The sequence below is a fragment of the Gopherus flavomarginatus genome, chromosome 8, assembly GCF_025201925.1.
Source record: "Gopherus flavomarginatus isolate rGopFla2 chromosome 8, rGopFla2.mat.asm, whole genome shotgun sequence".
Taxonomy (NCBI): Eukaryota; Metazoa; Chordata; order Testudines; family Testudinidae; genus Gopherus; species Gopherus flavomarginatus.
The window spans coordinates 87,544,459-87,558,262 of record NC_066624.1 but is presented as its reverse complement, the minus strand read 5'-3'; the positions used below and the strand labels follow the sequence as shown (position 1 = coordinate 87,558,262).

Here is a 13,804-nt window from a genome sequence, read left to right as displayed (position 1 = left end):
GTTTAATGTGTGATAGTCTTGTATATGTACAAGTGACAAAGCTTGGCTGCAAATATCCCCTTGGCAAGGTAATTTTGAACTGAATTAACATTCTTTGATAATTAAGTAGCTTGTTTAAAGTTCTAGATTCTATGGTAGAACTGTTTGGTTGAACTGACATGAGCTATGCCACCATTCCATTGGCAAATAAACTTGATTGGAATTAAGAAAAGATCCATAGTTCCATGTTAGTAACAACAAATCACCTGCCCAGACTGGTACTGAAGTAACACAAAAGTTTGCCTTTGTAAGAAGATTGTGGTAAGATGCTGAATATATTAAACTAAATTTATTATCTCTGAAAAGATGTAACATCCCATGCTGAGTTCAGTTTTTGACACATTACTATTATTTAACCATTCTTATTTAGCTGTAGGTAAGTTCTTGTTTGCTTTAAAAGCTATTTTGTCTAATCAAATAAAAATAATAATGATCCTGCCTCTACTTTACTTAAGCTAAAAAGATCCAAAGAACAATGAGAAACCTTGTAGAGGTAACTGGTTAATTAAAATTATTTAACCAATGTGTGTTTTCTCTCACACTCCCTGTAGTTCCTGTTTCTGTTCCCCAGACTATCCATTTAACTCCATATTATTTAACATTTGTATTTCAGTCATATCCCAGTGCCACATCAGCACTAGGGCCATATAGTGCTAGGTGCTGTACAAACACATAGTAGGAAATGGTCCCTGTCCCAACAAGCTTGGAATGTAAACGGACAGTAATTGACAAATTCCTGGTCTACCAGACAACCTGCTCTGCCACAGCTAAACCTAGGTGCCTAATTTCATGCACTCAAGTTTGAAAGTTTGCCCTAAATTCAAGAAGGCACAAAGAGCTTTAGCATCTGTAGGATTTTTGATGCTTAAAAAAAGCATCATGCATTGTCTGCTAAACTCCTTTACACTGAGTTCACCTTTAAACCTAACAGGTTTATTTAAACTGGTTCTGCATTAGATGCCTAAGCAACCTCTTGTTTCTGAAAATGTGTTTAATACTTTAATGAATTTGCAATCAAACATAATTACTAACTTCCATTTAATTCCTAGAAATAATAGTATAACTCAACATAAGCCCTGAAAGGAGTGTTTAATTACTACAAGCTAGTTTTATTAAAGGTGATTAGGTGCTTTTGAAAATTCAACTAGGCGGTTGAACACCTAACTCTAGGAATTAGATGCTTTTGAAAGTCCCCTTAGGTGCATATATGCATCTTTCGGTGTCTGAAGGCTTTTACAAATCAGGCCCTGCATCTAAATGCACATATAGTGAAATTGTCCAAAGAATGCTAAAACACATTCTGTGGAAAATGTCAGCACAGTTAACAGTGGAAACCCACAGCCAAACCCTGCACAGTGATTTGCCAAAGGCATGTGAATGGGAAAATAAAGATATATTTGATTAAGTCGAATGGTAAAGGTACGTATACAAAGTTCATTTATTAGTGTTTGAATAACGGTGACATCATAGCAAAATTTTCTGAAGCATTCTCAATCCCTCGCTAACTTCATGGGAGAAATGTTCAGTCTGAAAATTTAAAGCTGACTTCTCTCTGCTGCTCCAACGGTGAAAGAAACATTTTCCTGGCATGCATGTCATGTTAATGGGAAGACCTTGTGTGTCACAATGGAAAAATATCTCCCCCACCTTTAAACATCCAGCAGCACTTTTAGCTTAAAACGTACGTGCTTCCCTTCTTACCTCTAACACTTGCCCATTTAGTGGAAGTGGTGAGAGGGAAGTGAATATAAGCATTCACAGATCAGTAGATTTGGAATGCCAGAAGGGACTATTATGATCATCTAGTCTGATCTCCTGCATAACACAGGCCAGAGAACCTCACCCACTAAGTTCTGCATCAGGCCCATAACTTCTGAGCTATAGCATATCATTTTAGTCAGATAGCCAATACTGATTTAAAGACTTTGTGATGGTCCCTAGGTAATTTGTTCCAATGGTTAAAAATTCTTCAAAATTGTGCTGTATTACTAGTCTGAATTTCTCTAGCTTCAGCCTCCAACCAGAGACCTAGAGCTGCCCACTTCAGGTGTTCTTTTTTTTTCAGCTCGTCAAATACTTTATTATAGTAACAATAATGTTGAGCACTTCTACAGCATTTTCCATCAAAGACCTTGGCAGATGAATCACCGCAGCACCCCCTCAAGATAGGCAAGTACCATACTAAACTGAGGAAGAAGTGATCATGAAAGTCAATCTGGTGCTCAGAACATCCTCCCCAAAATACAAAACAACTCAAGATCTGAAAATCTGTTTCAGAAACAAAGATCTAAACACTCATATCCAAACTACCCAAACAATAGGAGGTAGCTGAGAATAAGAGAATGTATCTGCGACTGCTGTTGCAAGTGGTTGTGGGTATATGCAGAACAATTTATATTTTCTATCTTGTGTATTTCTATGTAAGTTGAATGTATATTAGGGCTGTCAAGTGATTAAAAAAATTGATCGTGATTAATCACACAATTAAAATTAACCACAAAGTTAAACAATAATAGAATACCATTTATTTAAATATTTTTGGATGTTTTCTACATTTTCAAATATATTGATTTCAATTACAATGCAGAATACAAAGTGTACAGTGCTCACTTTATATTTATTTTTATTACAAATGTTTGCTCTGTAAACAAAATCAATAGTATATTCCAATTCACCTAATACAAGTACTGTAGTGCAATCCCTTCATCATGAAAATTGAACTTCTAAATGTAGAATTCTGTACAAAAAATAAATGCATTCAAAAATAAAACAATGTAAAACTTGAGAACCTACAACTCAGTCTTACTTCAGTAAATCGCTCAGACAAACAAGTTACAATTTGCCGGAGATATTGCTGCCCGCTTCTTGCTTACAGTGTCACCTGAAAGTGAGAACAGGCATTCGCATGGAACTGTTGTAGCTGGCGTTGCAAGATATTTATGTGCCAGATGTGCTAAAGATTCATATGTCCCTTCATGCTTCAACCACCATTCCAGAGGACATGCTTCCATGCTGATGATGGGTTCTGCTTGATAACAATCAAAAGCAGAATGGACCGACACATGTTCATTATCATCCGAGTCAGATGCCACTAGCAGAAGGTTGATTTTCTTTTTTGGTGGTTCGGGTTCTGTAGTTTCCGCATCCAAGTGTTGCTCTTTTAAGACATCTGAAAGCATGCTTCACCTCTCGTTCCTCTCAAATTTTGGAAGGCACTTCAGATTCTTAAACCTTGGATCAAGTGCTGTATCTATCCTTAGAAATCTCACATTGGTACCTTCTTTGTGTTTTGTCAGTGTTCTTAAAATGAACATGTGCTGGACCATCATCTGAGACTGCTATAACACGCAATATATGTTAGAATGTGGGTAAAACACAGAGCAGGAGACAATTCTCCCCCAAGGAGTTCAGTCACAAATTTAATTAACACTTTTTTTTTAAACGAGCATCATCAGCATGGAAGCATGTCCTCTAGAATGGTGGCCAAAGCATGAAGGGGCATATGAATGTTTAGCATATCTGACACATAAATATCTTTCAATGTCGGCTACAAAAGAGCCATGCAAATGCCTGTTCTCACTTTCTGGGGACATTGTAAATAAGAAGCAGGCAGCACTATCTCCCGTATATATAAACAAACTTGTTTGTCTTAGCAATTGGCTGAACAAGTAGGACTGAGTGGACTTGTAGGTTCTAAAGTTTTACAATGTTTTGTTTTTGAGTGCAGTTATGTAACAAAAAAAAGTCTACATGTGAAAGTTATACTTTCACAATAAAGAGATTGCACTATAGTACTTGTATTGAAAAATACTATTTCTTTTGCTTATCATTTTTACAGTGCAAATATTTGTAATAAAAATAATATAAGATGAGTACTTTATATTCTGTCTTGTAATAGAAATCAATATATTTGAAAATGTAGAAAAACATCCAAAAATATTTAATAACTTGGCATTCTATTGTTTAACAGTGTGATTAATCATGATTAATTTTTTTAATCACAGTTAATATTTTGAGTTAATTGCATGAGTTAACTGCGATTAATCGACAGCCCTAATGTATATATACTGTGACAGACCCAGGCCAGTGGGGTAGAGGAGTCTGGTAGAGGGCAAATATACTGGTCACTGGGTGAGTAGTTTTCTGTTCCCTGAGTGACCAGAGCAGGGGCTGCACTAGAGTAATCAGGAACCTGCTAGAACCAATTAAGGCAGACAGCGCTGACTGGAACACCTGCAGCCAATCAAGGCAGGCTAATCAGGGCACCTGGATTTAACAAGGAGCTCACTCCAGTCAGGCTGGGGGGAGTCAGGGGAGAGGAAGTGCATGTGAGGAGATGGGAGCAAGAGGCACAAGGAGCTGAGAGTGAGAGCTGCGAGGACTAAGGAGTACAAGCATTATCAGACACCAGGAGGAAGGTCCTGTGGTGAGGATAAAGAAGGTGTTTAGAGGAGGCCAGGGGGAAGTAGCCTAGGGAGTTGTAGCTGTCATGCAGCTGTTACAGGAGGCACTATAGACAGCTGCAATCCATAGGGCCCTGGGCTGGAACCCAGAATAGAGGGCGGGCCCGGGTTCCCCCCAAACTTCCCAACTCCTGATCAGACACAGGAGGAGTTGATCCAGACTGAGGTGAGCAAATCTGCCAAATAAGCGCAGGACCCACCAAAGTAGAGGAGGAACTTTGTCACAATGCACAGAATCCAGGGCTGGCTGCAGGCACCAGCCAAGGAAGCAGGTGCTTGGGGCGGCCAATGGAAAGGGGTGGCATGTCTGGGTCTTCAGCGGCAATTTGGCGGCGGGTCCTTCAGTCCCTCTCGGAGCGAAGGACCCGCTGGCAAATTGCCGCTGAAGAATGAAGCGGCATGGTAGAGCTGCTGCCGATCGCGGCTTTATCTTTCCCCTCCCCCTTTCACTTTGCTGCTTGAGGTGGCAAAAAAGCTGGAGCTGGCCCTGATAGAATCTCACCCACCCATATATTGTATAGTCATACACATTACACAGTTTATATCAACACTCCAGCCTTTTATTACTCTCCCTAAAACTAAATACAGTTGGCCAAATTGATCACTGGTGCAACTCTATTAATGTACTAAAAATCTGGCCTATCAAATGTTCTTGAGAATTTTTCTTAGGTTCAGGGCTGTGAACTTTCTGTTCCTTGTTGATGTTTTTTAAATCCCAAGAAGTGTTCGGCCTTTTTACGGAATTTTAATTGTCAATCCACTTCCTCAGGTTTCAAGGGATATCAGTTACAAGTGTCACTTCTATCCCTACTACTATTGTAACAACAGAGATTTCTATAACTGGCAGATAAGAAAACATTTCCTCTATTTTTTCAGTTTCTTTACTTTGTGCATTTGACAGCACTTTGTATATAGTTACTTTCACAATCTGCCATGAATAGTAAATTGATTTTCCTTTTTTGGTGTGGGAACAGCAATATGGAAAAGAAAAATATTTTAAAAAATATAGAACTCTGATTATAAAGCCCCTAAGATTGCCATGTGCACTGCCTAAAAAACCTTTTAATTGTTCTGGTTCTTTCTCACTGAAAAGACTTCAAGTTCAAGGTATCCCTTTAAGATTAGCTGAATAAGCAGTCAATTTACCAAAACGACTGAAGAGAACTCAGCATAGGGGACATGCTAATGTCCCGGGGGGCGGGCGGGGAGGCAATCCAGAGTCCTGAAGGCAAGAAAAATGTTTGACAAAATGTAGATTACTCAGGCAACAAAGAAACTCTTCTTTATCAAAACATTTTACAAACACTTTATACTGCTTATACACATTGACTTCACCCTTTTACACAATTACTTCATTACACGGAGAGAAAACACATACAGAGTCCTGTGTAGCCATACACCACACCCAATCTTTCCAGTGTGTTCCCAGAGATCAGACACCAGCTCTGCTATGAAATGGCTTGGAGCTGGAAGACTGTTCTTGGTATTAACATATAAATGAGCAAACTAAGGTCCACCATCTTGTAATCTGCACCACACAGTTGGAAACCTGTGACCAAAGAGAGCTCCACTGAAATCCGTGGGACTCTGGACAGACATGTGCCTGCTAGTTTGGATCCAATCACAAAATAGAGGTGTAAACCTCCCACTTTACTTCAGAATTCTTGTATCCACTGCAGCAACCTTTTCATGCTCAAAGTAGGGGAGAGTAGAACTCAGCAGTGTTGGTTTTAAAACTCAACTGCATGCCATATCAATGTGTCCAGGTAAAAGCGAAGCGAATATATATTGCATCCACACTCAGGAATAGACTTCAGTGGAGCAATGCTAATTTACATCCTCTGAGGATCTGGCCCTTGAAATCTGAAACCAGGGAAATCTTTGCACAATGTGGGCTTGGAAAGCATAGGCTACACTCCCCATGATATTTGTAAGGAAGAGAGAAAACACTTAAATTGGCTGTTTCACAGCTTCATTCACCCTTTTATCTTGGTATTTGATGCAATTTGTGTGTGTTTGTTTTTAAAGCAAAACAAGAGATGGAAAAGCTCAAAAGACATGCAGCCTTTTAAATTAGATCACCTCTTCACATTCAGACCCATGATTAAGTGACAACAAATCAGTGCCATCTGGTCACATGGCAGTTCAGCAGCACATGATAAGTGAGCTAAAGGAAATACATTAAAAAGACTTTTCTATGGATTACCTCTTTATTCAGAATGGCTAGAATATGGTGTAAATTCAGAGAAACCATCAGAGTCAAAGAAATCCCTCCAGCTTTGCACTCTTGTTTGTGAAATCATAATCTGGCCAACTGATGTGAAGAAATTTGCACTATTGGTGCCAGAACTGTACCAGTTCTATGGAGAAAGAACGTCAGTCTCAAGTGCAGTTAATGCAACATGCTTCAGAAGTACCAATTCCACTTTCAAAATGAAAAGACAACACTGCTGTAGTTACATGTATGTAACAATGCATATTGTCTCCGATTTCTAAGGGCTTGACCCTGTTAAAGTCCAGGAGAGTTCAATGGAAGCCGGATCATGCACTGGATGCACACAACTCCCACAATGATTAATAGGAGTTATGCACGTGCATGGATTTCTTGCATACGAGACCCAGTAATGCTAACACCGTACTTGCCCAAAAAATGAGAACGTATTACCAGAGCTTGTACAGACAATGCTGCCAACACTACAGCTGCAGGGGGTCCTTGGTATCCCACTTAGACAGATTCAAGTACTAGTGTGATGTTTGATAGCTGTGTTATAGCAATGCACACTGTGTTGTATGCACCATTTAATTGTGACAAAACTCTGTCATAATAGTAACTTGAGCCTATTTTAAAGAGCTCTTTTATCATTTCCCAGGCTGGGATATATTGCAGGCTTCTCCTCTTCTAGTTTAATATTAAACTTTTACCAACAACTCCCCAAGCCACATACACATCTGTACTAGACACATTACTTATGGCCCATCACCACATGCTATAGAAGTTTGGGATAAGTTAGGGGTGAATGATGTTACTCAAGGAATTTTGCCCATGCAATCCAATGAATTTGCAAGCAGACCATGATTTGCTTCAGCTGCAACATATTTGTAACTATGCACTAACACCTTGAATTCTATACATTTCCTTTGTCCCCGCTGACGTCTCATGTGTTATAAACTTTCAAAACAGTTCCCATTTCTCACCCTATTTTTCCCAGCACATCTGACAGAAGTGACTAGACAAAGAATAATTAGGCTATGTATTGTGTCAGACATGGTATAGAAATCAATTAGTGTATGAGAGAAAATGTTTACATTTGAAAAAGCCATGGTATGTTTTTCTGTTACAACATTATAAACATCTCTACATTTTAAGTACTGTTCAAACTGTTTAATCCACAGTGCTTCTAAGAGGCAAATAGAATGCCTATTGTACAGATGAGGGAACTGAAGCATAGAGAGATTAACCCATGATTTGCCCAAGGCTACCTAGTGAGTCAGCAGCAGAGCCAGGATTAAAACTCAGGCTCTCCAGACTCTCAGAACTCTAGACCATGCTGCTTTCTTCATTTTATTATGCATTATTCATTCACAGTCAGGGCTCATGCAGAGTCCTTGAAATCATCCACGTCACATTGTGTAATCATCATCTTTACAAAGAGCTCTGTGTAGAGTTTTATGGCACACCCATAGAACATTCTACTGGAAATAATTTCTTTTTAAATATTGAGTGAATACATTACTTATAAAAGCAAAGAGCCAAACATACTTCGAACTTCACCATAAAGCTCAGATAATGCCCATCTGCCCTGACTTTCACTACCTGACATCTTGAACTGATACAATCAAGCATGTCAGTCTCTCCCCCTGGAAACAAACTCATACTGTAATGTGTTTGTGCTCTCAAACACATCCTGGACACAACTGTTCCCCTGTGATATTACTAATTTTACCCAAATGGGTAACAACCAGCTCCCTCAGACACAGAATCATAGGGTTGGAAGGGGCCTCAGGAAGTCATCTAGTCCAACCCCCTGGCTCAAAGGGGGGACCAATCCCCAGACAGATTTTTACCCCAGTTTCCTAAATGGCCTCCTGAAGGATTGAACTCACAATTCTGGGTTTAGCAGGCCAATGCTCAAACCACTGAGCTATACCTCCCCCTCACAGCCTATGCATCTTACTTCATGTAATAGATGGTACAGTATGTCCATTCTGTGTTTTAAAGGACACAATTAGACCCTTAGTCATAGCTTTTCACAATGGGCCCTGTTAAGTAGCCTCTCAGTCCTTTATTTCCTTGGACACAAAAGAATACCTTTAATAGTACGTCTGGGGACTGAATGTTAGTTTTCCTCTCTCTTTCTTAGTCCTCACCAGTCAGACCTCCAGACTTACCTGGCACATGACAAACAAACCCAGGGTGATCAGCCATCCCAATATTTGGGGTTTTATCTTATATAGGCAACTATAGCCTATCCCATCCCCTGGGGGTGGGGGGAAAAGTGTCCGAATTTTTCACATTTGCTATCTTGTCATCCCAAATAAAACCCATAATGAAATTATACCAGAGCAACTACTTTAAAATTTGTAGTTATGCAGTCAGTTCCTCTAGCAGGGGGAATAACTTGAAATCCGCTCACACTGGTGATTTTACTCCCCGGTGGAGGGGTAAGGGGCTCTCTAATGGAGGTTTTCAGGCTTGCAAAGTCCGTAAGGCAAACAAGAGTTATCCTGCAAAAGGGCGAGATTTGTAACAGATCAGACAAGCTAGTGCAGGATGAATGAGATACAGAGACCAAATCAAAACAAAAGCCCATCAAAAAGCAGAGTCCAGTTTATTTATAAATTAATTAAATGACTGTTTCCCCCCTCTTAGATCCCACAACTCGCTTCCCAACTGACACCGATAAGAGATCGCCCACCACCCCAAAAACTTATTCTCCCAGGCCAAAGTGCTCAAAAGTGGACAATGATTTTGGGTGACCAAATCCAGACACGACGCAGGGCTTCGTTTTCAGAGATAAGCACGGTCAAGTCCTACCGAAGTCAGTGAAAGATGCGCGGCGCTTGTGGCAAATCACACCCAAGCATCTCAAGCTGGGCACCAAAGGGGTAAGACAACGAGCTCCCCCTCCCCCTACACACAAATGGAGCACGTCTGAAACTTGAGCCCTGATATTTACAGCCTAGTACTGTGTGTATTCCTGACAGAGCGAAGCAAAAAGCTGTCTACAGAGCAACACATAGGCTTACACCTCTCCCTCCCCCCGGCAACAACCACAAACCTTCACAGCTAGCTAACAAAAGATCAAAATTGCTGCAGCCTCTGCTGATTCGCAAATGTAGGCTGCGTTTTAGGCAAGGCGGGGGGGCTTGAGTAGATCAGAAGTTTAAGATGTATGTTTCTTAAACTGTACCACGCACAATACTACAGATTTGACTACCCAGAGCTGGAAACGACAGCCCTGTTGTTTATCCACACAGGACGAAAAGCCCTGTTATGTATACATGGTGTGCAAGAGTTAGTGATGATTGCATAGTATATGACTAACATGCAGCCCAAAATGTAATAAATAGAGACAAATGGGTAGGGCTACATCAGAATATATTTAAAAGTGTCCTGTATAGTCATTATAGCCACACTACTCTACCAAAAAAAAAAAAAAGGAGTACTTGTGGCACCTCAGAGACTAACACATTTATTTGAGCATTTCTAGAAGGCTGTACACAGTTCTGTGCTGCTGAGTTAGCCGCCTCTCCTGTTATCACACAGGATTACAATTAGATCTTGCATCAGTACCCAGGGAAAGTGATTAGAAAGTCTCAGAGCTTTATAGGTGATTGATTACATTAGCACTTCTGTAATTAGCTGGTGTTTATTCATAACCTCAGTCATGCGCGCACGGACTATGTAAATCCCCAATGATGTACCATATTTAAATACATCTCTCCATTTCCTTCCTCCGACGTCTGACACAGTATTTCTAGTTGGGCTCAAGAGGGAAGAAAAAACAAACAGCAACAATTTAGCTATACAGGATTGTAGAGTAAATTGCTAATCAACTACAAGTTTGCACTTCCTTATCTGCTTTGAAATTAATATATTTCTATTATTGTACATACTTATGTTAGTAGATTTCATTTTCTCTAACAGTTTATTTCGTGTTAGGGTTACAGTTTCTTGCTTGGTTTCAGGTATTCTTAGATATAATTTTGGATATTACTTAACCAGACACTGATATTATTCTTTGATCTGTATTTTTCTTTTCTCCACAGTAATACATTACTTGAACTCAATTTCATACATACGCACCTGGAGTAAATAAAATTCTAAACTTACCATATGTGATACAGTTCTAAAGCCAGCATTTATGAGCATCAGTTTCCAGCGTTCCTCAATATTCTCTGGAATGGGTGTGTAAACATAAGATGCTACCAGAACAGACGCCAAAAGAAGGCATAGGGATTTAGTTCCCATGCTCTGCTATCCACTTCTTTCAAGACTGATCAGATTAAACGTTCTCACTGACTCTTAACAGTTGCAAATCAGCACACGCTGATAGGGCAAAGTTAATCTGTCGTTATGTTTGGATCACGCCCAGGAGGTGAGTTCTCATCTGATCACCCTGAACAGAGGTCACACAGAGGGGAAACGCATGTTTAAGTGAAAAGCATTCAGCTACAATATTTAAATGTAAAGATTAAATATCTAAGTAAATACATGGATATCACGCATGGGCTCTTTTAGCAAGAACCACAGCTCTGAAAGACTGGAGAGGAAAATGCAGTTACAAAAATAAGTACAGAGTGCAGCATACGAATTAAGAGCTGCAGCAAAAGTGATGATCATAGACAAAAAAAAGCCTCTGAAAGGTCCACCTGTCTGATAAGTTTGTTCTTCATCACTATGAAGGCAGCCTGAAATAAATGCAAACATGTCCCACTGATAGAGACATAGAATTTATCATAACGGATCAGACCATACATCCTTCTAGTCTAGTATCACCTTTCTGACAATGGTCAATAACTTAGATTTCACATTTCAGAGTGGTAGTCATGTTAGTCTGTATCAGCAAAAACAATGAAGAGTCTTGTGGCACCTTAGAGACTAACAAATTTATTTGGGCATAAGCTTTTGTGGGCTAGAACCCACTTCATTAGATGCATGGAGTGGAAAATACAGTAGCAGGTATAAATACACAGTACATGAAAGGATGTGAGTTGCCTTACCAAATGAGAGGTCAGTTTAATGAGACAATTCAATTAACAGTAGGATACCACCGGAGGAAAAAAATCACTTTTGTAATGGTAATGAGAGTGGCCCATTTCAAACAGCAGAGAAGAAGGTGTGAGTAACAGTAGGGGAAAATTAGTATGGAGGAAATTAGGCTTAGGTTTTGCATGGCTACAGATATTACTTATAAAAATTATATTACTGTCATAGTATAATTCCCAAATCTGAACCTTAGCGTCCAAAATATGGGTACTAGCATGAATTCCCCTAAGCTTAATTACCAGCTTAGATTCTGTAGCACTGCCACCAATCAGGAATTTCAGGGCCTGATACCCTCTGGTCCCTCCAAACCCTTCCCTGGGGACCCCCAAGACCCAGATTCCTTGAGTCTCAAAACAAAGGGGAATAAACCATTTCCCTTCCCCCTCCTTTCTTTCTCCCAGCTCCTTCCCGCCCTGGGTACACTAGGAGACCACCGTGATTCAATTCCTTGAATCCCCACCTGAAAGGAATGTTCCCTTTCCCCTCCCTTCTTCTCCGGAGAGAGATACAGAGATAAACGCAGAGAACAGGTTTTTCTTCCCTTCTCCCTTTCCTTTCTCCCACCAATTCCCTGGTGAGTGCAGACTCCCTTCCCTGGAGTCTTACAAAAGATAACCCAAAAAAAAATCAATTAAGTTCTAAAAAAGAGGAAAACTTTAATAAAGAAGGAAAAAACATAAAAATTGTCTCTGTAATCAAGATGGTAAATATACAGGGTTTTTTAGCTTATAGACAATAGAAAGAAGCTTTCTCCAGCAGAAACACAATTTAAGCTATTTCCAGCAAGTACACATCTGCAAATAAAGAAAAACAAGTTAAAAGACTATGACCGCCTTTGTACTTACTTACTATTCTGAATAGATAAGAGACTGTACCAGGGAGATTGGCAGAAACCTGGTTGCACCTCCAGTCCCGTCCAGGACCCAGAGAGAACAATGCACAAACCCAAAACCCCCAAACAAAGGCTTCCCTCCACCCAGATTTGAAAGTATCTTGTTTCCTGATTGGTCCTCTGGTCAGGTGTTTGGGTCCCTGTTTGTTAACCCTTTACAGGTAAAAGAGACATTAACCCTTAACTATCTGTTTATGACAATTACTTATAAAAATATTCAGCTATTTTAAATATCCATGATATTCAACTTAATAGATTCTTGTTGCAATGAATTCATATGGACACTATTGGGAAATACAAACTTTTGTCTGCTCAAGATCAAAAGAGCTTCTGAAATGAAAATGTGTGTTTCAAATGAAACCTCTTCTGTGAAATTCACCTTTATGCAGAGGAATACCATGGGATTCTACATACCACTTAGCACCTTTGAAATCAGAGCTCAGATCTAGGTCAGGAGCGGAGTATAGGATTGACAACCAGGTTTACTAGCAGGAAGCTAAAGAAACTTGCATGCCAGCTGCGTCATCTCTCCACAGGGGAAGAGAATCTGTAGAGCAACAGTGACAGATCCACAGTTGGATTCACCACTCAGTATCCTGCCATAGAATCATCGATTAGGTTTGGACGAGACCTCAGGAGGTCATCTAGTCCAACCCCCTGCTCAAAGCAGAACCAACACCAACTAAATCATCCCAGCCAGGGCTTTGTCAAGCCAGGCCTTAAAAATCTCTAAGGATGGAGATTCCACCACCTCCCTAGGTAACCCATTCCAGCGCTTCACCACCCTCCTAGTGAAATAGTGTTTCCGAATATCCAATCTAGACCTACCCCACTGCAACTTGAGACCATTGCTTCTTATTCTGTCATCTGCCATCACTGAGAACAGCTGAGCTCCATCCTTTTTGAAAACCCCCTTCAGGTAGTTGAATGCTGCTATCAAATCCCACCTCACTCTTCTTTTCTGCAGACTACACAAGCCCAGTTCCCTCAGCCTCTCCTCGTAAGTCAAGTGCCCCAGACCCCTGATCATTTCCGTTGCCCTCGGCTGGACTCTTTCCACTTTGCCCACATCCTTTCTGTAGTGGGAGCTCCAAAACTGGACGCAATACTCCAGATGTGGCTTCACCAGTGCCGAATAGA

At 40.2% G+C, this 13,804-nt stretch overlaps 1 protein-coding gene across 1 annotated transcript in view; it reads right to left on the bottom strand.

Annotated features, from left to right (window-relative positions):
* Positions 1 to 10,992, bottom strand: part of AADAC (arylacetamide deacetylase) — a 31,401-nt gene extending 20,409 nt beyond the window's left edge. The window contains exon 1 of the mRNA XM_050966063.1: positions 10,837 to 10,992. Coding sequence (XP_050822020.1) covers positions 10,837 to 10,974 — 138 coding nt within the window. The 5' untranslated portion in view covers positions 10,975 to 10,992. The remainder of the gene's footprint in view (positions 1 to 10,836) is intronic.
* Between the last annotated feature and the right edge of the window lie 2,812 nt (positions 10,993 to 13,804).